The sequence below is a fragment of the Temnothorax nylanderi genome, unplaced genomic scaffold (genome assembly GCF_030848795.1).
Source record: "Temnothorax nylanderi isolate EJ_2023f unplaced genomic scaffold, tnyl_v1.0 TNYL_tig0014_pilon, whole genome shotgun sequence".
NCBI lineage: Eukaryota > Metazoa > Arthropoda > Insecta > Hymenoptera > Formicidae > Temnothorax > Temnothorax nylanderi.
This window is the reverse complement of record NW_027249076.1, coordinates 223,913-248,143: the sequence shown is the minus strand read 5'-3', so window position 1 is coordinate 248,143 and position 24,231 is coordinate 223,913. Positions and strand designations below refer to the sequence as shown.

At 41.6% G+C, this 24,231-nt stretch overlaps 1 protein-coding gene across 2 annotated transcripts in view; it reads left to right on the top strand.

The window, feature by feature from the left end:
* The window catches only part of LOC139768102 (agrin-like), a 41,481-nt gene extending 17,406 nt beyond the window's left edge, over positions 1–24,075 (top strand). Inside the window, exons 6-23 of one of the 2 annotated variants that reach the window (XM_071697945.1) lie at positions 2,046–2,175; positions 2,646–2,879; positions 3,511–3,807; positions 4,021–4,170; positions 4,444–4,704; positions 5,235–5,381; positions 5,751–5,987; positions 11,581–11,775; positions 12,452–12,625; positions 12,952–13,291; positions 13,583–13,810; positions 14,089–14,696; positions 14,902–15,313; positions 15,555–15,808; positions 16,109–16,205; positions 16,402–16,509; positions 17,036–17,213; positions 17,579–24,075. In XM_071697945.1, the coding sequence (XP_071554046.1) occupies positions 2,046–2,175; positions 2,646–2,879; positions 3,511–3,807; positions 4,021–4,170; positions 4,444–4,704; positions 5,235–5,381; positions 5,751–5,987; positions 11,581–11,775; positions 12,452–12,625; positions 12,952–13,291; positions 13,583–13,810; positions 14,089–14,696; positions 14,902–15,313; positions 15,555–15,808; positions 16,109–16,205; positions 16,402–16,509; positions 17,036–17,213; positions 17,579–17,836 (4,308 nt within the window). In that variant the 3' untranslated portion in view covers positions 17,837–24,075. The remainder of the gene's footprint in view (positions 1–2,045; positions 2,176–2,645; positions 2,880–3,510; positions 3,808–4,020; positions 4,171–4,443; positions 4,705–5,234; positions 5,382–5,750; positions 5,988–11,580; positions 11,776–12,451; positions 12,626–12,951; positions 13,292–13,582; positions 13,811–14,088; positions 14,697–14,901; positions 15,314–15,554; positions 15,809–16,108; positions 16,206–16,401; positions 16,510–17,035; positions 17,214–17,578) is intronic. The other variant, XM_071697946.1, reaches the window with a different exon arrangement.
* Positions 24,076–24,231: the final 156 nt, after the last annotated feature.

Below are 24,231 nucleotides of genomic sequence, written 5' to 3'. Positions count from 1 at the left end.
TCGACGACGCGATTTCTCTCTCTCTCTCTCTCTCTCTCTCTCTCTGCCCGCAAGCACGAGAATCCCGAAACGTGCTTCCGTGGAAAATAACGCGAGGTCGATTACGCGACCGACTGCAAGTCGCTCAAATTACCTGAATTACGATATTAAGTCTCTACGTGATTTTCAAATCTTTTTGCGCAAAGTACAGATCTGTATCTTAAAAATAAAAGATTGCATCTCCAGTTTTTGTCAAAACGGAGTTAATGTATTAATACATTTTTTAATATAACAAAGCTTAAATTGTATAATGATAAAGCATCTTAGGTCTATTATTACTAGTTTCTAAGATACAATGTTCAGAAAAAAATCGTATTGAAAATTTGTATAGTGTCTAATTTTTAAACCAGGTACAGCATTTCATTGGCAGTTGCACTATTAAACATATCAGTTAAATTACTTTATTGAAAACTTAATAAATCAAGTTGCTACTTTTATTTTATATCTAAAAAATTATCATTTTCCTATTTAAAACTTTAAACCTTGTTTTCCCGAAATGTTCAAAAATGGATATATGATCCTTTATCTCTAAGATACAGAGATATAGTCTGATAGAGAGTAAACGAGAAATCTTAACAAGAGTCAGTATCTTCGCGATTGTATCGTATAATTGGCCAAGTTATCGCGATGCCCTTTCAGAATTAAGAGGAGGTGACGACATCCGCATGATTGATTTAAGCAAGATGGTTTTACTCCTAATTCGAAGGTAGAATAATTGTTAGAGAACAACGCGTCGGGCGCGCACAATAATCCTCTTAATGAAACACGAGCCACGGGCCCGCGTATGCACGCGGATTAACCTCAGAAAATGAGCTGACTGACGTCAATTAAACTTAACAGAGAACCAACTAAATCGCGCGGACGTTCTCTCTTTCCCCTCTCTGTCTATCTCTTTCTCTCCCTCTCGCGCGGCGGAAACTTTGCCGCAGCCCGCATACCGGATGTGGCTGTATTTTGAACAGCCGTAATAATAACCGTCGTCTTTCTCGCGAAAACGGCCAAAGCCATCCACGCGGATACTTTTCTTCCGAATTTCAATTAGATGAAATGAATACTCCTTCCCTATTTGCGCAATTATATTACTAAATATTCCAGACGAAAGACTCAAATTGCTTTATATATAAATAAATTACCAATTACTTCTGTGACAGTTACTGTCTAGTAATTAATTGCCAATTCATTGCAATTAATTATGCTTTAAATATTATTTATCATCATCCAGTTTAATAATCAATAATTAGCAATTATGTTTACATTTTATAAATAATCAGGATTGAGATTGATTACGCGCGTTAATCGCAGCAATATGCATTGTAATCATACGTTGAACTTTCGTAAAAAGAATTGAGTTTATATTTGTCAAGGAATAAATTGTTGCTGACCGAACGGTTTTCACTGGGACACCCTGTACATGCGCAACTGACCAATATAACTGTGGCAGCCGGCGAAGGGTGGCAAGTGCATGAAACGCGCGTGTATTAAGCAAACAAGAGGAGCCGCGAATATGACGGCCAGGCTAATTAAGTTTCGCTCTTTCCTGTGCTATTGCAATGCGCGACCCTTATTCCTCCCTGCCGATCTCCCGGCCTCGCCCTACTGTCCGTCAAACGCACCCCTGCATCCCTGTATCGCGCAACAAGTGAGACACGCACTCCATCTTCCTCTTTCAACTTCTGTTTTTAAATTTCCTTTGCTTTTTTTTTATTTTGTTCTCCATATTACCCTTTGCTGCTTCTTCGCCGTGCTCGCGGTCCTATTTTATCGTTTTGGACGAAAATCCCCGTTCCACGTGCAAGAAAGGAGGACACAAAGTAAATAGCATATTCCTATTACAAAGCTATATAAATATTTCTTTTTTAACGTCCATGTCGCATTTTGCGACAAATATTATAAAGCGAAGATTCTATTTTGAGATCAAATTTTTTTAATTTCACACAAATACATTTATTGCCATGAACGATCACGTTTATTATTGCAATTAAAATCAAATTTGTAATTTTGTACAGGTGAAGGAACCGCCGGGGGCGGAAAAAGTTTGCGGATCCGATGGAGTGACATACGATAATGAATGCAGCTTGAAAAAGGCGTCGTGCACGAACCAGACCCTCGTCAACATTAGCTACGTGGGTGCCTGCGGTAAGCAGCATATGTTATATACCTTGCAAATACGAGCTAATGCAATGAGTTCAGATGCATTAATACCGCGATCAAATAGAAATAGAAGAATCTTTTTTTATTTTTCCTTTTCCACTGCGAGAGATAGCTACAAAAATACTGTATACAATGTAGTAATTATGATATTATAGTAGCGTATAATGCATATAATACTACATAAATAGTGGAAATATTATTTTACGTTAATAATATTAACGAAAATTTTTGATAAAAGTAAAACACAATAATAAAATTCATTAATTTACACATTTTTTAGACAGTATTTTTTGATATCTTAAAAATTAGATTTTACTGAATATATATATACACACATAATACCTATATATGCTTTTATGAAAGCTATCCGTCCACTTGTTTTGGAAACTCAGAATTTATAGCCGTGACTCATCTACTACGAGCTAGCTAAGAAGAGAAAACTTCATGTTTTCCAGAACTGTGCGCGAGGGTGAAATGCGATCACGGGGCGCATTGCGTGGCGGGGGTGTGCGTGTGCCCGAAGGTCTGTCCGGAGAGCAGCGGCGAGCTTGTTTGCGGTAGCGACGCGAAAACTTACCAGTCCGAGTGCGAGCTGCAGCAGGCGGCCTGCGGCAGGGATCCCAAGTTGCCGGCGTTGCACGTCATATTTTATGGTGACTGCGCCGAGAGATTGGCCGCAGCGGCGTTGAGTACGTTATCGAAATTATCTACCCGTTTCTTACGTCGCGCGAATTCCACTCGCAAAGATCCCTTCGCAATTAATCCACGCGCCTGTTACCAGCGCGAACGTGATGTAAGCAAAACATGCCTAAAATTTTAATAGCAAAAATACAGCCGTAAAACTCGCGATCAAGCGTATATTTTACTTGCGTATCAACTTGAAGATACGAGATCAGGCCGCGGGGAAGCTATCACGTATAATGTTTAACACTTGGAGATACTTGGTGCGCTGAGTATCTCAGGCAATGTTGATGAAAAGTCGTTGTGGCTTGACAACGAGTTTGGGCGTCTGACGTAACATGATCCGCAACTCCTTTGAGCATAACGCTCGAGGCGCGAGACGCTTATGAACTTCCAAAGACGTTTAGACATCTCGCACATGTCTCCCCTGTAATCTTTAGAGAAGTTGCCGTTTCCCGTATACAAGGCGTCGTAATTGAAAATAGCTCGGGACGGTTCGCGATCGAGCAGCGAGACGGTTGTTTAGCTCTCTAATGCCGATCCGGGTCGCGTTAACCGCATGTCATTAACGATTCCGCCTCGCCTAACGCTCTAACGATAAATTGCTCTAACCGCCCGCTTTCTAACCGCTTCTAACAGCGACCAAGTCGACGCCCGCGGTGACACGCGTGGTCACCACCATCGCCGACATAACTAGCACGCAGGAGCGCGAGGCGTGCAAGGACATTCACTGCGACTTCGAGGCGACCTGCGAGCTCGGCCCGGACAAGTTTCCCAGGTGCAGCTGCAGGTTCGACTGCGCCTCCATCTCGCCGGAGAACATGCGGCCCGTCTGCGGCAGCGACCTCAGAATCTACTCTTCCCTCTGCGCCATGAAGATGGAGGCCTGCCAGAGGCAGCAGGAGCTCAGGCTGCGGCCCCTCGATCTCTGTCAAGGTTCGGAACTTTCAGAGAAGATCACAGTTGATCGAGACGACAGACGGACGGAGAGCTGTCTTTTAGCAATCAACTTCCTCCTACGCTTTTCTTGCGCTTCTTACTAACGAATTTCAAGTTAAATTTGGTTAATGTATAGTAGTTGCTTTGACTTTGTAAATCAATATCGCGATTCTAAAAAAGCTTTCCGCTCATACGATGACGTTCGCGCAGGCATGGAAGTCAAGCCTTGCAACGGCGATCCCCCACTGGTGGACTCCGAGGGTAAAGAGTACGACTGCGGTAGTGGACCAGAACGCAAAGACTGCCCTAGCAATACTTATTGCCATCAGACAACGCGATTCGCACGTTGCTGCAAGAAAGGTCAGCGAGAAAATGACTTTCGGTCCGATAACTACTTAATATCTGATGTGTCTAGATAGATGCCAATTCTTTATCCCCACGTATCAAAATGTATTATATATTAAAGTTTATAAAAATTACCTTCGAGAGATATATTACGGTTTGATATCTTCTAGAATATCACAAGAACGTTTCCTGACAAGACGCGACTCCCTCGGCCGCAAGAAAGTTGCGCCGCAGGATCAACGTGTCCTATAAGTTTCCGCGACGCTCACTGTTGCGTGTCTTTTTCAGTTCACGGTATCCAGGTGGTAAAGTGCGCGGACTCGTGGCATGGCTGTTGCCCAGATGGGAAAACCGCCGCGCTCGGCCCGGACGGCGCGGGCTGCCCGAGTTTATGCGGTTGCAACCGGCTCGGCAGCGTGTCCGACACCTGCAACCCGGAAACCGGTCAATGCGAGTGCAAACCGGGCGTGGGTGGTCTCAAGTGTGATAGGTGCATGCCGGGTTACTGGGGGCTGCCGAAGATAAGCGAAGGCCATCAGGGATGCATACGTAAGATTGAGATCAGTACTTCGCGTAATCGTTTGACGCGGACGTACATGATGTAATATTGACGTACAGAGAATGTCACCACAAGCGTTTGCGTAAAATATGTTATAGAATATATTCTCGCACAGATTGAAGCCTGATAAATTTATTTCTAGGCTACAGGGTTCTTTTTCATTATTGTTGATATTGATATTGTTAAATATTAAGGGACAAAATTTAAACCAATACTTTGAGTTAAATAACATTTTGCTATTTTTAACTGTCATGTGTGTCGAAATTTATTATTTCAACACAAAACAGTATTATTTTAACTCTATTAGTTTTGTTATTAAATTAACGACATATTGAGTAGGAGCAGAGGCGACCTATAGGGATAGTTGAAAAAGACTCAAATTGAGTATAATTTGACACTACGAATTTAATGGTGTATGCGTAATTAACCGATTAATGTATTTATTCCTTATACATATCACAGAAGCGTTAATTGTTTGTGGAAAATTAATGCGTGTCAATTTTTTTCTTTTTGAACGTAGCGTGCGGCTGCTCGTTATTCGGTTCCGTCAGAGAGGACTGCGAGCAAATGACAGGACGTTGCGTCTGCAAGCCTGATATCCAGGGACAGAAGTGCACAATCTGCAACGACCACAACAAGATACTCACGCGTACCGGCTGTTATTCAGGTATCACATGTGTAATAATAATGGTTTGAATTTATCATAATATAGAAAAAGCGCAGATCAACGGCTAAGATTTAAATATGTCAACACACCCTTATAAAAGTTAAAGCAGAAAATCAAAGGAAGATTTATTTTTCTAACTCGTTTCAAACTTGAATTAAGTCGAATCGCCTACTCGCGCGTCGCACTAACTTGCCTCGCGTCAAACGTTATTTCTCTCTCGACCGCCCAACGCCAAGATACATTTCAAGATCTGCGCTCGAGGTAGATCTGACGGTATCTTCCGGGTCCGACGCGGTCGTGCTCGACCGCCGTCTCGCGACGACGCCATGATTTTACTAACATCGCGCTATAATCCGCTTTGCTCCGCAGTGGACATGACACCGCCGATACCGACGAGCTGCAACGAGCTGGAGTGCTACTCGGGCGGCCACTGCACGGAGATCGGCGGCGTGCATTGCGTCTGTCCGTCCGCCTGCCCGGCGGACGTGCCGTCCGTACCGGTGTGCGGCAGCGACGGGCAGACCTACGACAACGAGTGCGAGCTACGGCTCTACGCGTGCGGCCACCAGGCCGACGTGGTCACGCAGGCCTTCGGCCACTGCAGAGGTGGGTTGACTGAACGTACTCCGCCGAACAGGTCGCATTCCGTTCTGCGCTACTGAGAGAGAAACACACATGCACACAACCCCCGAACAAGCACGTTCGAAAATCGCTAATAGCCGCGGCTTCTAACGAGATCATATATCCCTTAGAAAGGAAACTGCAAATAACGCGGTTGCTCGTAGTTAGATAGGCGAAAGCCCCGGTGCTCGTAATTCGTAGTCGAGAAGAGTATGCCTAATCGTGTGTGTTAACAGAGAAAAAACGCGTCGGTGGTAGGACAAGACTAAATTTGAAACGATAAACGTACGAGAAGAGAAGAATAGTCTAACGAATAAAACTAGTAAGACTAGTCTCCAAAGATACGAAATTGCAGCGTATTGTTGAGTTGCTCCAATCGTTCTGTAAATTAATCAGGAGAATTTAGATAACCAGAGTTAGAACCGACAGATACAATCATCGCTCAGGAGCTGTCAGAAAATGTAAAATTTGTACAATAGGGAAGAATTTAAGTATACACATGAGAATAATTGTTACTCACATTGTCAGGGAACAGAGATCCTTCGAGAACGACTTGGTAGAATCGTGGCCTAACAAAACTGTCGGACCGCCGCGCACAACTCTATGATATCGGTTTATAACAATTTAGATTGTTCAAATAGAGGACGTTGTTAATTACGAGGGAAATCGAGAGTAAAGTATAGATAAACAACGGCGTCAGTAAATTCTCTCTTCGCGGAGAAGCACGATTAAAGAAACTCCCAGCTTGCCCTACAAGAACTAACCAGTAGCCCACTTTGTATATCCAAACGTTATAATAAACTCATCAAGTTTTTACTAACATGTATATATATGTTTGTAATACCCCCGCACCCGCAACCGCACCGGAACGACCGCAGCTACTACTTTGCTTGCTTTCTTAATCAATCGCACGTGTCCTCGTCGTTTTCGTGAATAACACCTGTGATTAATCGCGACGGATACCAACGGCCAGGTTGAAAGTGAATCGAAGAAGAAAGGAAGCAAAGTAAGCAAATGGACTTGCGTTGCAAAACACTTGCAATATAATACCATATAATTACTGCAATCGCCACTCGACTCGCCGACACCAATTTTCGACTGAAAGTCCGATATGCAAAAAGGTACAAAAGTGAAATGAAGAATCTGAGAACAATGAAATTAACGGAGGAAATCGTGTACCAAATTAATTATTTTATTTAATTTCTAATTATTGTTTCAATTGATTAATTTTTTTTTAATTACACATGCATTTAAACAGCTATACGTTTATACATTTGGCTCGCGTTTTTCAAGATCTTGTCACTAGCTTCGCGCGGTGATTCATCGCGATCACTTGAAAGTGATACGGCATAGCGAGACTGTAGGTGTGCAGTTAGGGAGTCGTGTTAAAACATCCCCCGGAGGTGTACGACCACCGCGTTCGCACATAAAGAAAGTTGGCGAACGTTAACTCGCGAAACTGAGCGAGCGCCGAAGGTGGTTTTAACTAAATCACCGCGGACTTCCAGCGTGATCTCGTCTTAAGGCGCCCGTGGGACGTGTTTCCAGAAGAGAAGAACCCCAACATCCAGAAGGGTAACTGGCGGCGGTCCGACGGTCCAGCCGCGAGCATTAAACCCGCGTGACTCGCATAACTCTCTTACCTCCCCTCTCCCCCAAGCCGCAAAGAGATACGGCCGACAAAGTTTCATCCGAAATTGTTAGTCGTGAGAGTTTTACTCGATTCTCAGCATTATTTTCTTCATAGAAGTAAATTAAAAAGTCTCGGTGACAGGTATCATATCGTAGAAAAGATTCTTTTGTAATTATTAAAAGAAATGACGAGGAATGATTACATGTCTGTCGTCGGTTAGCGAGATTTATAGCAAACTGTAGCCTGCTAGATCGCAGTGGCGAGACCTTTTTCTATTTATTTGAACCTCTTTGTTCCCCGAACTGGTAGAATTATGTTGTCTCAAAACTGGAAGCTTTCCCGCGTGATTGCTTTGGGTACCACGGTAATCGATCGTCTCTTCCCACAGACTCTCAACGATAGATGTAACGAGCGTTACGCATCATTAGCGAGAGTTCCTCAACTAATTACAAACAACCCGGGAGAGGGGGGACGCTCCCCCCCCCCCCGCGATCGCGATCTAATTTCGCAGACCGTTGATTATTCCGGCATTAAATTTGGAGCCCGACTCAATCAGACCGGCGAATCTAGCCCCGCGCTCGCGATAAACCGCGCAAAAAGTACGGAAGAAAGAGAAGACCCGTCTCTTCCTCCATCGCTCTTTCGCTCTCTCTCCTCCTCCCCCTCCTCCCTCGCGCTTCTCAAGATATTCCGAACCCCTGACGAAGTTCGCGGAGCGAAACGTCGGAATCTATTAAAGTACTCTCGCTCGCCCCCGCGAACCCCGATCCCTTATTTTCGATTGCTCAGCCTCACTCTCTCCCGTCCTTCCTTCGCCCACCACCGTTTCCCCCCCCCCACCCCTTCTCACTTTCAACCGGTCTGGGTTCTCTCGCTGAAAGTCAATCTCTTAAAAAGTTCTTCTTCAGGGCTCGTCCTCCGGAGTCAAACATAAATCAGATTACGCCGTCTTCGCGGATTCCCTCTACCTTTCCTCTCTTTCACTCCCACTCCTCTATCTTCCTCTCTCAACTTCGCTCTAGCAGTTTCATCGAGTGTACGTCGACTTCGCGTGGTCACGGGGTTCCTGGTACCGTTCGATGTACTCTTCTTGTTCGTCTCACCCCGTCGACGCGCAAGATCGAAGTTGACGACGATGGCAGGTGGGGAGGGGGAGGGGGGGGAGTGAATGACAGAATGATGTGGATCCTGGACGCCAGCACTTTGGATCCTGGTAAATAATGCATGCCGTAATTTCTCGTGACGGCGAGCTCTTTTTTTTTCCTGAAAGAAGATCCACGCCGTGCCGTGGGATATCCCTCCGGAGGATCCCGTAGACGGCGGACGACGGTCGCCGGATATCCTGCGAATGTGCGATATGCTTGACGCAAGCGCGAGTTACGTTACTATCGAGGTCGCGAGGTTCAACCGAAAGGATGAAGGCGGGCAGATCACGGATGTGATCGACATTTACTTTTTCATGTGAAAATATTTATGACGTCAGAGGAACATCCTAGAATAAATTGCTACCGCGGGAGAGAAGTAATAAATCAATATAACAATATACGGGTTATTACAATCTCTCTACGTGGAAACTCGAGGTAGTCCGTGTTCAATAAATTGCATAATCAAACAATTGTAATACTGAGTATAACTTTTAATATTAAAAGTTCCGTCTGATGAGGCAATTAAAATGTACCATTCGTTTCGCGAGAGAAAATTTAGATCTAGAAAAAGTTTGCAAATTCGTGAGAAAATATTAATTCGCTGTTACATGTTTAATTAAAGAAAAAATGGAAAACCCATTAATTGAATCTTTCGGCAATCGATCGATTCCCTAGCCCTAGTGTGTAGAGCTTTAATAAAGCAACATCGATAGACACATTCTAAATTTGATAAAAATACCCATCAGCGGGAAACGGAAGAGACTCGCCGATCGTAAAACGTCGGATCATATTTCGGTGTCGTATCCTGCAGCTCTCGTAACCCGTCGGGGTTCTTGTCCCTTAAATGGACCGGAGCGATTCCAAGGAAAGAGAAAACGCAGGAATGTTTGCGCGAGAACGAGAAAAGCTCGTTCTCGTAGCGGAAGTAAATAAACGAATCGATTATACAGAGACAAATAAGCGGATTGTTGGATACGCGAGAGGGTGAGTTCGGGAAAGGGAAAATTTAGAACTCAAAGAGAGAGAGAGAGAGAAAGAGAGAAGAGGATATAACGGGCGATTGTTGAGAAAAAAATAGCGGAAGTCCTCGAGCAATAACAGGAAGCGACGCGGCAATTGGAAAGTAATTAAAATCCCATTAAGGTCGCTGCGACTCCTGTTAACAGTTTCGCGTTACGCCGTGCCGATAGAATTAGCTTTTCGATTTTCATTATTTAGAGGAACGCTACCATCGTCGTCGTCGTCGTCACGCTCATCTTCGAGCGTTCGGAATAACACGAATCCTTTCCACGCAAATAGAAACGAGATATAATGAAAACAAAATAATTTAATAGTAAATAATAAGCAGATAATTTTATAGAACGCGCTGTGAAATTCTATAAATGCCCTGTGGACATTGACGTGCTATGAAGCTATCGCGGTTGTATAACTTGATTCTAATCTAAAGATAAAGTTAATCGAAAACACAAAGTAAAAACGCGGCATTTGTTTATGGAGATGTAAACAATACGATATTCTATACTTCAGCATTAATTGAAATAGGACACTTTCATCAATCCTCCGACTAATTCGATTTATAATTTCCACGAAGTTTCGTATAACATTTCTTCCATTTCCTGTAAGAAGAAGAAAAGCGAAGACCTGCCGGATTAACGCTGGAAAATAAGGGATTGCATTTATTCGTACTTATCTTGATATAAAGAACGGTATTTTTAAAGCAAGTTATTCACGGAAATGAATAAATGAAAGAAGGAGGAAAAGAAAGAGGAGGTAGAAATACTGAGCGGTGTGTGAGTAGCGAGATTAGGATGCAGCTCCTGAAACGATTCTCAAGTTCTTAAAGCTTTCGGATGTAGGTTTCAGGATCGCAACTTAAATCATTATAGGAAACTCAACGGGCGACTCCAACAACTTCTTCCACGGAGATTTCGTTCTTTTTTTACTCTTTGTTACTACTTGTTTACTCTTTTTTAGATATTATTTTGTCTGGCCTCTATATCGCCTTTATATAGCCTCTTTTGTAATAAAACGGATGCTACAATTCTGTATCGTATACTTTCGTTTATTCACGAGAGTAAAATGAAGAAGTCAATTATTTTTGCAAATTTCTCCCTCTAAAAAAAAATCAGGGTTTTACCTCGAAATTAATTAAGAGAGATACAAACAGAAGGGAAAACTTTTCTCTGTTACAGTTTGATAATTATATATATTATATATTCATAAATGTCATCATCGTTATAACTTTTAATGAGAAAAATCGATTATTTCTTTCTTTTTTATGTCATAGAATTTCATACATCATACACAGACACACGCACATAGAACATAGCGACGAAATGCGAATCCTGTTTGATGAATAATATTGCCATGTATTATGCTGATCAAAACCAACTTTTATAAGAACATAACTGATTAGATATAACTATTATCAGGGCTTATGACTGATTTTTTTACTAATATATTCTTTATTTCATCGTATTATTTTGTATAATATCTTACATTTATAGTCTCTCAAATATTTTTTAATTTAATTTTTCTCTTCAAGTTATAATATATATACATGATGAATAAAATAATGAAAACATATATATCTAAATATATTATCTAATAATCTAAATAAGTCTTTTTTTTATTTTTAATTTATTTTCTTTATTGTAAATAAAGAAATTGCGCTTGATGAAAAGAGAACTTTATAATAAATATATTTCTGGTTACAAGCCTTGAGATGAACGAAACTTCTCGATGACAAAACGTGAGAAGAGAAAATAATGGTAGACTCGGAATTCACGAACATTTTCAGACGATCCTATGGTTAATACGGACTTCCCCGTTAAGAGATACACGGCCGTACAGTATACCCAACCAGCGGCCGCCATTTCTCCATTGTCCAAATCCACGCGGCACCTCTTGGTACCGGAACCGGACCCACGATATTATTACACCCACCGAGCTCATCAAGAAACCATCACCATCGACAGAGATAACTTAAAACATGGTAAAGAGGAAACGTCCCTTTCTAAGACCCTTTCTAAAACTCTTTATAGCTAGACCTTTTTTTCAGGAAAATAAGAAACAAGCAAAACATTTTAATTTATCTTCAAGAAAATACTGTTAACTTCCTGAGTCTATAATTTTTATCGAAATTCTAAAACATTTCAACGTATGAAATTGATCATTGAATCATTGTACTAGGACAATTGATAATTAACTGGATAAATTTATGATGTAATGTCGCGTACTACTTCATTAACCGTATTATTGATTTATTGTTAATTGTGGATTAACACGATCAAAACGTTAATGCTTCAAAATTGCTTGCAATGCTTGAAATGTGGCACGATAATACTTGACAATGCGAAAATTGCAGAAATTTATTTAATTGTACATCGACATTAAATAATTTCAAACCCACTACGCATCTGCTCGTAGAATTCAGTAAATTAGTTCAATAAACTAGCATTAGTTCAATGAACTAATACATACATTAGCTCTATTTATTGATAAAATTATATCAAAGCTATATTTACCTTTCCCAAATAATCTCAAAAAATAATTTTGTTTCAAAAAGTCTGACAATTTTAAAATTTATTTTCTCCTAAGGAAAACTCGAAATATTGTTGACTTTTAAGTATCTTAGTAATGTGAGGGTAATGAATATTTAACTTTTGCAGGAGTGGCCGCAGTATATCGACCGACCCCGGCGACGATTCGAGTGGTCACCGCTCTCCTGGGTGATCTGTGCACCGACGACAAGGATTGCACTATACCGAACAGTGAATGCTCAAACGGCGGCTGCATCTGTTCCGAGGGCTACGCGGAAACCAGCGATCGGCAGGAGTGCTTCGGTAAGACGGAAAGTCTCAATTAACCACGCCTAATTATATCTCACAACTCTTATGAATTTTTCACGTAAAATATCCTACCGACTAAATCTTTCATTAGCGATTTTTTTTATTTATTCGGTGACACATCTGTTTAAGATTAATCAAAACGAATAAATAATAATAACGAATAAAATTAATATTGAGATATTTAATTTATAAAGTTTACAATCCTGACTTTTAATTCGTCCAAACCCTTTGATGTTCAATCGCTCACAAGCTCAGCCATCCGATGATATCAACGTCGTCGTAATTAGATGAAGATTAATTTTCGCTTAATCATTCGCCAGCTAATTACGTGCCGGTGACACCGACTCAGGAATTTCGCGCGTGTCTCTCTTATCCCTGCCACATGACCTCGACCTGCATCGACTTGCCCAGCGCAACTTTCGTCTGTATCTGCCGGCCAAATTACACCGGGCTGCTATGCGACGAGGAGATCAACAAGCGGGATTACGAGATACCTTCCTTTGACGGTAAAAGCTACGTCAGGATGAGCCGGCTGAAAGCGTATCACAAATTCAGCATCGAGGTCGAGTTCAAAACATATGCGGACAATGGAATCATACTGTACAATCAGCAGAAAAACGACGGCACCGGCGACTTTGTCTCGCTGGCCATTGTCGACGGGTTGGTACCTTTTGTCACGGTTATTTCAGAAATATGTTTTCTCAAAGCAACAGACAAACATATACAATGATTTAATTCTTTTACCGTGTGTTCTAATTTCGAAATAATTTTATAACATACTTTACATACACCAAGATGATTAAGTTAGCTGTATAGAACCGGTTTTACGTAATCGTTCGTCAACGACAAAGAATAAAAAAGCGAAAAGAAAGATGTAATAACTTCGCTGTTGATCAAATTAATGACCGGTGTATCTAATTTGTAGAACTCATGACTGATTTTGTGCTTCAGATACGTGCAGTTCAGATATAACTTGGGAAACGGACCCGTAGTGCTCGCGTCACCGGAAAGGGTGACCATGAAGACCTTTCATAGAGTGGCGGCTAAAAGATATCATAAGGACGGAGTACTGATTTTCAACGACGGCGAAGACGTGGCTGGGCAAAGTCAGGGAATGCTGAAGTCTTTGGACTTGAATCAAGACACTTTCATCGGGAACATGCCGACTAATTATACCAAGTAATAATTGCAAACTATTGAATCGAAAAAGGAATTTAAGGGATTTTCTCGTGTAAAATTTCTAATTTTTCCAAATTTACACAAAAAAAACAAGAAATTTGAGAAAAATGTCTTTTTAATTTAGATTAAATTTATTAAAGCATTATAGCTCATTGGCAAAATAACGTTTCTCTCGAAATCAACTTTTCGTTCTCTTAATATATGATTTAACGCGTTAAAAATAAAAATTTAAATACTAAAAATAGAACACCTGAACAAGATCATGAATTTTTATATAGGGTTTATGACAACATCGGCACCAACCATGGACTTCTCGGCTGCATACGCAAGCTGAAAATCAATCGAAACAACATAGATCTCCACGTGGGTCGCGACAGGGACGTTCTCGAGAGTTATCGTGTGAAGGAATGTGGCGACAACGCGTGCGCCAATCTGCCCTGTCAGAACGGTGCGACGTGCCAGCCGATCTTCGAAGAGGATCTGTGTAACGGCCGGGATTGCAGGAGATTACAGAAGAGGGGTAAAAACAGGAACAACAGAGGCGGCAACGGCAAGAGTGTCGGGGTGAACATAGTCAGATGCAGGGGTTCCCACTGCACGTCGATCGACCAGAGGAGGACCAAGAAGAATGCGAGGAAAGGCGATTACGAGTCCGAGCTGCAGTACGACAAAAATTACGACCACGACAATTACGCGGTGGAGAAGTACGAGCCGCCGGACTACAGGTGCATATGCCCGCCGCAGTTCACCGGCAGAAACTGCGAGGAATCGCTGGACCCGTGCATCGGCGAGCCCTGCCAGAACGGTGCCACTTGCGACATCCTGCCGCAGGGAGGATACGTGTGCAAGTGTCCGCCCGGTAGAACCGGCGAGCACTGCGAGATCCGTAAGTACAACAGCATTTGAAAGATTTTTGGAAGAAGAGACCCTTCGTTGGCCAATCTTGTTTCTTCTTCTTGTTGAAGTAGAAACGATATTAATTTTCTAATAAACTAATAGATATTAATTTTCTAATATAGTTTTACATTTTAAAAATTAATATCTGATCTATTGATTTTCTAAGTTACTTTAAATCATGTTTATTTTTTCAGTGGACGCCGAACTGACGGAACTGTTGATTCCCGAGATGAACGGGAACGGATATCTGGAACTGCCCTGCCTAGAAGGCGTCTCGAAAGCGTTCTCCATCGAGTTGTGGTTTCTCACACACGCGAACGACGGTCTCCTACTCTACAACGGTCAGCTGAACAACGGCAGGGGCGACTTTATCAGTCTGAACCTGGTTCACGGCAGGCTGGAGTTCAGATTCAACCTCGGTAGCGGTATCGCGAACATCACGTCGCCGGATCCGGTCACTCGGGATATGTGGCACTGCGTGAGGATCAACAGACTCGGCAGAGAGGGTGTTCTTCAGCTCGACGACGGAACCGTCGCAAGGGGATTGTCCGGGAGTCCTCTCACGGAATTGAATCTGGAGATGCCGCTTTACGTTGGTGGCGTTAAGTGAGTTATTTTCATTGAATTACTATATTTACTTTTTATTATTTCATTTATTGTCTCGTAGTTTTTGCTTGTGGCTCTAAATTTTTCATATTTTTGCCATTATATTGTTGCAGTTATTACAATAAAATTACGTATAATAAAATATATATATTATAACGTCCACTCGATTGTATAAAAAATTAATTTACGTCTCCGATATACTGCCTGAACAACAAACAATCACGATTGTTTGCTTCCATAGACACTGGCGAGAAGTTCATCGTCTGTCCGGAGCTTGGACCGGATTAGTAGGTGCAGTGCAGAGGCTAATGGTAAATGGCAAAACATATCAGAACCTCGCCGTGAATGTTACTCAACACAACACGGAGATTTACGACGGTCTGCCCTGTCCCAGCAACGAAAACCCTTGCCACAACGGCGGGGTCTGCCTCCCGCTCTTGAACAGTTATCTCTGCAAATGCGCTAGTGGTTACAACGGCTTGCATTGCGAATTCTGTAAGTATTTTTCTCACAATTTCATTATTTCTTAATACATAAATTTTTCTTGGATTTCTCTGTGTTTCCCCTTACTTCTTTTTATTTATAAAATTTTTTTAATCCGTTTATGATTTAAAATCATTTAACTCCATTTATAATATTATCGGTCGTAGAAATATATAACGTAAAATAAATTTTTTAATAATCTCATGTACTTAAATATTACCTTCCTACCTTTGAAAAGTTTAAATTTATTTTACCTTGTTAATAATTAATTACATTATAGAAAAAATTGTTTTTCACAAATATTTCTTTCAGTTATGGGCTACGACGTATCAGGCACCGAGATATCGGAGCGACCTGTGCGTTTCGAGGGCGATAACTTCCTGCAGTTCAAGCATCGCTACGGAAGAAGGTGAGTAACACTCAGCTAGAATTCCGAAGAATTGACGATCGAAACTTTAGAAACTTTTCGCATCGGCACATCCTCTAGGATGTTCGATTAGGTGCACTTGAGATTAGTAACCTCGGTCGCTCGACGACTAGACTAATTAACGTTCCCGACTAACGACTACTGTCACTAACCTTCTGATTATGTAACTACCAATTAGTACTAACTCGACTAACACTACCCTCGGCGAGTACTTTGAGGAGTCCTACTCCGACTACGACTTGGAGGAGGACGTCGACTACGAGTACGACAGTTACGATTACACGGAGTAAGTTTTCTAGAGAATGGAAAATGGCTGTGGGGTGTACTCGTTTGAGGGATAGATTGTTTTTCCTGCTCGTGCATTGTAGTGTCGTATAACAGTCTTCGATATCCCTGACAATTACCGTAGACTCTGAAGCCAATTATTTTATTGCGTAGTAGGGAATGTAATCGATGTAACTATGGATACAATTAGATGAGCAGCTTCTTATAGTAGTTCTTATCAATGATATGGTTGTGTACATAATTAACAATTGGTGTTGTTTTAATAATATTGCAATCTTATTGCTTTCTTACTTTGATATATAAAATTTTAAAAGAGCCAGTGAAGAGCTGGATAAAAAACTTTAAAAGAACTTCCCTTTTATAATTTTTTTATTTTTACCGATTTTTTTTCAACTTCTCACCTAAGCGTAGAACCTTAGTGTAGAAAAGTATATTGATTCGTAGTGTGAATTATTGGCATGTGCTTAGCTTTGAAATTGAAACCTTCTCTTTAATGAATCCCTGTTATTATAAACACGTTCTTACAGGCGCAGAGGACAGCAATCAAACAAGTTTGAGCTACGGCTAAGGACGATACATCCTGAAGGTCTTATCGCGTGGATAGGAAGAGGAAAGATGGAGCACCTCTTTTTGTCCCTGCACGACGGTCACGTGGTACTCACTTATAAAAGCAAGATTGATGAAGAGATTTCCGTAAAGAGCAAAGTAAGCGCAAAATTGATTCAATAGATATCACACTCTTTATTTTTATTTTTATTTTTTCGCAGACATATATATTATACAATATTTCTTTGTCTGCTTTGTATTTAGAATTATATTTGTCAAATATATTGATAAATATGAAATAATAAAATTGGCATTTCCCACGAAATACCAATGTCTGACTATCTGTCTGATCAAACTGTCTGTTTCTACTAATATCAAACAAAGCTTGATGTTTTTCAAATTAATAATGAACTGTTAATTGTATCTTTTTACGATGCAATAAAAATCTCTAAAAAATACTTTTTTTTAATTGATATGCTTATCTAAAATTTTCACGATTCTCATTATTATTGGTGTAATTGCAGGAGAGAGTGGACGACGGAGTCTTCCATCACATCCGAGCGTCCCGACGGCGAAAGGCGTGTACGATCCAGATCGACGAGAACGTGCCCGTTAAGATCTCGCTGGAGACAACGTTGCTGACGACTAACGGCAAGATTTTCGTCGGCGGCAAGCCCGGCCATCGCGGCATCAAGGGCTGCGTGACGGACTTCATCGTCGACAAACGGCGGCTGCAGCTCGCCAGACGGAAGATCGACTTCTGCCACGACAACGATGTATGATAACGAACCCCGAGTCCGACGATCGTCAACGCGACGTCGATATCAGAAAACCTCGTCGACCCGATGACGCCGCCGTCGTCGACGACGAGTTGATCGCGCGATACGAACGCGAATCTGCACGCGATAAATCGCACGCGGCGGACCAAGATCGACGATCGCCTAAGTATCGACAGCGACAAGATACGATAACGTATTCTGATGATCGTCAACCCCACCCCCACGCCGTCGGAGAGTCGGCAGGCATCTCTGGTGTTCCTAGCAAATTAACAAACAAACTGAACGTGAAGTGCAACGAAGATCGCCGTCGAGACGAAGTGTGGAAGAATCGTGTTCAATCCGGTCGAGCGACGGTGTTGATTCCTGCCAAAAGTTGTGCGAAGAGAGATGGTCCTCGTTCACGCGAATCGCACTGGGTCCTTGACGTAGCGCGCGTCTCAGGGAGAAGCAAAGCCACTACCGACGATATCACACATTCCCGAAAAGAATAAAATTCTCGCAGGACTACAAGTGGAATCGGAAATTAAAGAGAAAAGACTTGATATCGTATTTCTTATAAGATGATTGTCTCAACAGGACCAGAGTCTCGTAGGACTGTCTGAAACTTCCATTCTCAAGGATCACTCGCGGTATTTTTGGGAGAACGGGAATTCAAACCCGATAGAGGACCAGAACCTTCGGTTTTAGACAGCGCACCCATGAAACAATAAAAATAATAAATTCACGATACTAATGGGTAATGGCGTTGTTCGTTTAAAGCTTAAACGTCCGAGTGAAGCCGGAGCCAGAACGAGAACCAAGATACTTCCACTTTAGAATGCAGGGTCGTCCGCTGAAGAAGACGGTTCCGCTGCTAAGGTCAGAACCGTGAGACTCTACCGTTATCGCGTGTGAAAGGTGCGGACACTATACACTAGGGGTTTACCGGCGCGGCGTACTGTAGAAACTTCGCGAGAGTACTGCTTTCTCATAGGGCCATCCAATAAATAAGTAATAAGGGATAAGGAGAGAAGTATTCATAGTAGCAGCATTCGATCACTCACCATTCACAAAACGACCACAGTATCGAGGTTCCAGTGTAGAAAAAGAGCTGCAACGGTCGATCGCCTCACGTTTACATTGTTCAGATACCAGAGTCCGTCATCGAGATCACCACAGCGTGGAACGGACGAAGGTGGAGGAAGAGGAGAAGCAGGAGCGAATTAAGTGCTACGTTTTCATCGAAAGACAATAATATATTTTTAAGGTGACGAGATTAATATACATATATGTACGTATGAATCTATCTGTATACGCATGCGCGCACGAGCGGCGCGGATTTAGAGAAAGAGAGCGGGGTCTGTTCGAAGCGCACCTCGTTGTAGAACCTGTATTTATAATTATATTGTACTGAAGCACCTAAACGTTTTACGATGCCAAGACTGACTAAAGCGACAGGCGCACGCGGGCGACGAGAAGCGACGACGACGACGACGACGACGACGACGACACGAAGGAGCGAGGGGGGAGAGAAAGAAAAAAAGGAAAGAAACGATAAATCGGTGTTATGTTTGAGTGTTCGGTAGAGAGATTTTAATGGATTTCCCGAAATAGAGGAAATATGTATTTTAAAGGACTTGTTGATTTATCGCCAGTATAGTAGACAAATTCACGCGACACGACACGTTGTTTTTAGGTAGGGGAGGCTTTTTACAAATGCGCAAGAGAATAAATATATATAAATATATATATTATACGTACCACTTATATACAGAAGATTCTACATTCCATTCGATGGACCGAAATCGAGGTCAAGTTTTACGTACATAGACAGCTGTCGACGATGACCGAACGTGAACGTAGTCCGTGACCATTCAGATCTCGCGAATTGTAGATCTGAAAATTTCTTTTCGTATTCGCGAAAACCCGTTTCTTACTTTATAAAAAATAAGCAGTCGTTTAAATTTGTAAAGACTGGACGCTTATTTATTTCTTTAACAACCCGCGGCTTCAGTTTTCATTATTAAACGTCTAGTATTTACATAATTATTTACATCAAGTAGTTATTATATAATATTCGAAAATATTCGACTTTAATTATCACGATTTATATATTTCCTAGTTTACGTAATTATAATTAGTCGCATATAACGACCCAATCAATTGAGCTGATAAATCAAGTATTAGTTCCAAATATAATTTCAGGATTTTATTTTAAGAAATATAAAACGCTATTTTAAGGGATTGGTCTTATCACACTAATTATTAATTTGAACGCGAACGGTCTTCTCGCGAAAGTTACGCCTATGCATGTCTGCATTACGACGGGATGCAAGAGCTAGATTTTTCCGCATAGCGGCAACAATCTGCAAGCGAGCCCGATTTAATTCGCATACGGAAATGCAACGGCGATGCGTGCACGAGCGGCGAAAGAGAACGCGACGCGCGGGAGAGTGTTTGCGCGAGTGACCTGTAAATAATTTCCGCACGCGCAGCTGAATAACGAATTTAATTATTCGTTTTAGAAGTGTACCATACTATAACCGGACCTAAAGATTATCGTAACGACCTAATTATCGTAACCAATTCACGGATTAGCCTTCGAACGATGCTCGCGATGCGCATCATTTATTTTTCGCGTGACTCAAGAGAGCGCATTATATGCACGCATATACATAAATAAATAAATATATATATATATATATATATGCATATACAATGTATGGACAACCACACGCACGCATGTCGAGCTAATGTGAACGTGTTTTTCCCTTCGGACGGAATAGCTAAGCGCCTAAGTTAATCGACGTGAATTTATTCCCCTCTCTTGTACCCGCAACCGTTGTTGATAATTTGAAGACCGTCAGACGTTTCCATCCTTATCTCTTTCCGCGAACGAAGCACTAAGATGCGCCAAACCCTATTATACAAACAATAAATTATAAAAAAAGAAGTTATAGTTAAGATAGTTGAAGAACCGCTTGAAAAAAGATGTTAATTTCGTTTCGTTCCTCGAAAAATTCATAGAAGTGTTGGTAGAATCGCGGAGCGCTCCGTTTTCCAGCGAAATCATTGATTCTCGATCTCACGAGTCTCGCGGCAACGAGGCCACGCGAACAACGGGACGGGAATCGGCTAAAGTGATGGGACAGGACGGGCTGGAAACGTTCGGCGGATGTTTACATGATTACCACCGGCGGTACGCGAGCGGCGGAAACACTTCCTTCCGGTCACGTAAACGTCGTGAAATGAGATCGTAGCAGGGCCCCTTCGAGAAAATCCCGTTGTACACCGGCACGTTTGACGACGCGCGTCTCTAAACCCCCCCGATAACGCGTGACGTTGAGAGACACCGTCGAATTTCGCCGTTTTCCTACCACCGAGAGAGACCGTAATCCACTTTAGTTGCTGCGAGCGTCGTGACGTTATTCGCTCGCCAATATTGTGCTAATCCCGCAGAAAAGACAGGTCGATTAGTACAAAGAAAGACACAGTGTTTTCCCGTGTAAAAAAAGAAAAATATACACAGCGAATTTGTTCCGATATCAAAAACGCGTTTGTCGAAAAGAATGACGTATCGATCGCGCGAGTTTGAAGTAGAAAATACAGCGTGTGATCAGACACGAACTGTATATATCTGCGAAATCAAACGTAACGCTGCGCGTTAAAAAAAGACTTTTTAAAAATAATATATAATACGTTTTGAAAAAAAAAAAACTTCGCTAAATCGCGAAGTAATCGGGACAAAATCGCACTGTTGGCAATCGAACTTAATGCAACTCGATCTAAGAAACGCTATGTAATAGTGATCGCAATGTAATTCGCGAGTACTGCTGCAATAGTTACACAGAAGGAGACAACGATTGCTCGCTTCTGTAAGGAGCAATATCACAGGGACGATCGATAAAAAACTACGCAACGTCCATGATCGCGACATATCGATCGTCGTCGTAAATCGTTCGTTGTTAACATCTCCGGAGACGATGTAAAGGCTTGATTCAAACTACGGGCTCAGTGACGCTTCGCAATAGCGCAGAATTAAGAAATTAATGGATGTCCAATTCGCAATCTCGAAAACCCAATCTGGAAGATATGACAATTTAAACATATGATTTAGATAGGAAAAAGAGATACTTTGCGTAGATAATTCGACTTTTTTATGTGTAATGTATAAAATAAGATTGATATCATAATGTAAGACTGCGTTTTTTTTTCTCAATTTTATAAGATAATTATATAGTTAAACTTATGTTTATTAAATTACACTTTACAGCATAATCATAAAATTCTGAATTTGCGTAAAAATATAAATTTTTATATACGTTGGATAATTATTGTTCATAAAATAGATAATTAATGCGTTGCTTGATTTAGAGATATTATAGAATTAATTATAATTGAGTATAAATAATATAACAATATGAGAAAGTACATATGTAATAATATATAGGATTATATATAAGTTAGCGTAAAATTATTTTTTTATGAGTATATTGAACGAAAGTAGCCTTACTTTCCGAAACTCTTTTCCACATCTCAATTCAATTAAATCCGTCCCCGATAGTGTGAATCAAGCCCCATTAATTTCGGCCCGTATTGACATCCGACGATAATTACCGCTAAACGTGTCTATCTGTTTGTAATAAGGCCGACGACAGGCCATCCCCCGTCGTAATAATATAATAGCGAGAATGAAAAACAAGATAAAACAGCGCCGTATTCGGCGCTAAATGTAGAGAGGATCGATGTGCGGCCTGGAAAATACGCTTACATGTGAAATTGCGGCGAACATCGTCGGGTTCCCTTGACCCGTATTCGAACCATTCTTTATACGTATATGTTGTAGTACTTCACGAAAGTTCTAATTGCTTCGCCGAAGAGCCGAGAATTCAACGTAAAATGCAAGAAATGTATTAAAGGATTCCTAAATATCGCCGCAAGTAAAAAGATAGTGAGGTACATCTTCGCAAAGGTGCTAAGAATTTTTCAATTACGTCACGGCTCACCGCGATGTAATTAAACTCGTGGAATATGACGCTCTTACGGCATACCGATCGATCGCGATCGCTGTCCAATTGAACCATATCCGCAAAAGCAACGCGAATATCAATCGCGCGCAATATCTCCGTACACATATCTCCCTCCCTTTTCGACACGCGACTTTTTGTCTTTTGGAAGATTTTTTACCCTCTCTCTCTCTCTCTCTCTCCGTTTATCTTATCGTCGACATATCGAACTGCACCAGCGAACGTGCCCCCGCGAACGAGAACCGAGAGAGACTCAACGGAGAAAAGCAATTGAAAAAACATCTTTATCCTATCGCAATTTTTGCTCATATTTGTAATCGGGGACGAGATGGAGAAGAGAACGAAGGAAGACTGTATGTGCGCTTCTCGAGACTCTATGCACACTTGTTGCGAATTACATATCCAGATATTTTTGATATTCTCGAGGACATTTCTCCGTTTACTTTGTATGTACTTTTTTTTTTTAGCGGATATTGATTGAGTTTTCCAAATTACGAGGAAGCGCTGAAATTATACGTGACAAATATCTACGACTGAGACTTATTTCAGTGAACGAAATTGCCGCTTCGCGAGTCGAAGAAAGGCGCGGAGAACGGGAAGAAAGAAAAGATACGTTGGCTTCCGTTGCAATATACGACTAACGCTACTGCCAATATAGAGATAGAGACCCTAACGATCGATGTTTTTTTTTCCTCGGAAGGTGTGTACATTTTGATGATCGAAGTATTCGCGCATCATCGAGCGCTGTGTCGAACTTGCTGCCTTCGAAAATGCGAGAGATTCTCGGCCTCCTATTCTCACCGCGCTCGTTTGGCGCCGAAGACGACAATTTGCCAGTATACATTGAAATATAAATGTTCGCGATTCGGCGAGCTTCGTCAGCCCGATATGAAAATCTGCGGCGAAATTCGATCAATCGTAATAGCGCTGAACACGCGGTGAAGATACGAGGCCCCCGGTCTGTCCTGCAAACACGTTGAAGAAGCTTATCGAAAGCTTCCGCTTGGACGGACATTAAATATCCCATTCAGCGTCGTCGCCCATCTTTTTCGCGCGAGAGATATACGCGGCGGGACGCCCCCTCTTATTAATTAGTTTTTCTTTTTTACTTTGATATCGTCTTTACCGAGATCACCTGGCGTTCGCTGAACCTAAAAGTAATCGAGCTACACTGTGTAACAAAGTGCGCGTTGTAAAGTGACTGTATATACAAATATAAATTATGCGATTACCTTCCTCGCGCACGTTTTTTCTTCCCCCCTCTAAAATCTGCTCTTATTTAAAGATCGAACTCCTCGAAATGACCAGGAAAGTACAGGTGACCCTCGAATAACTCGATTAATTGGTTTCGTGTTGCTAAAAACTGTGCAATTCAAAACTCCAGATCCATAT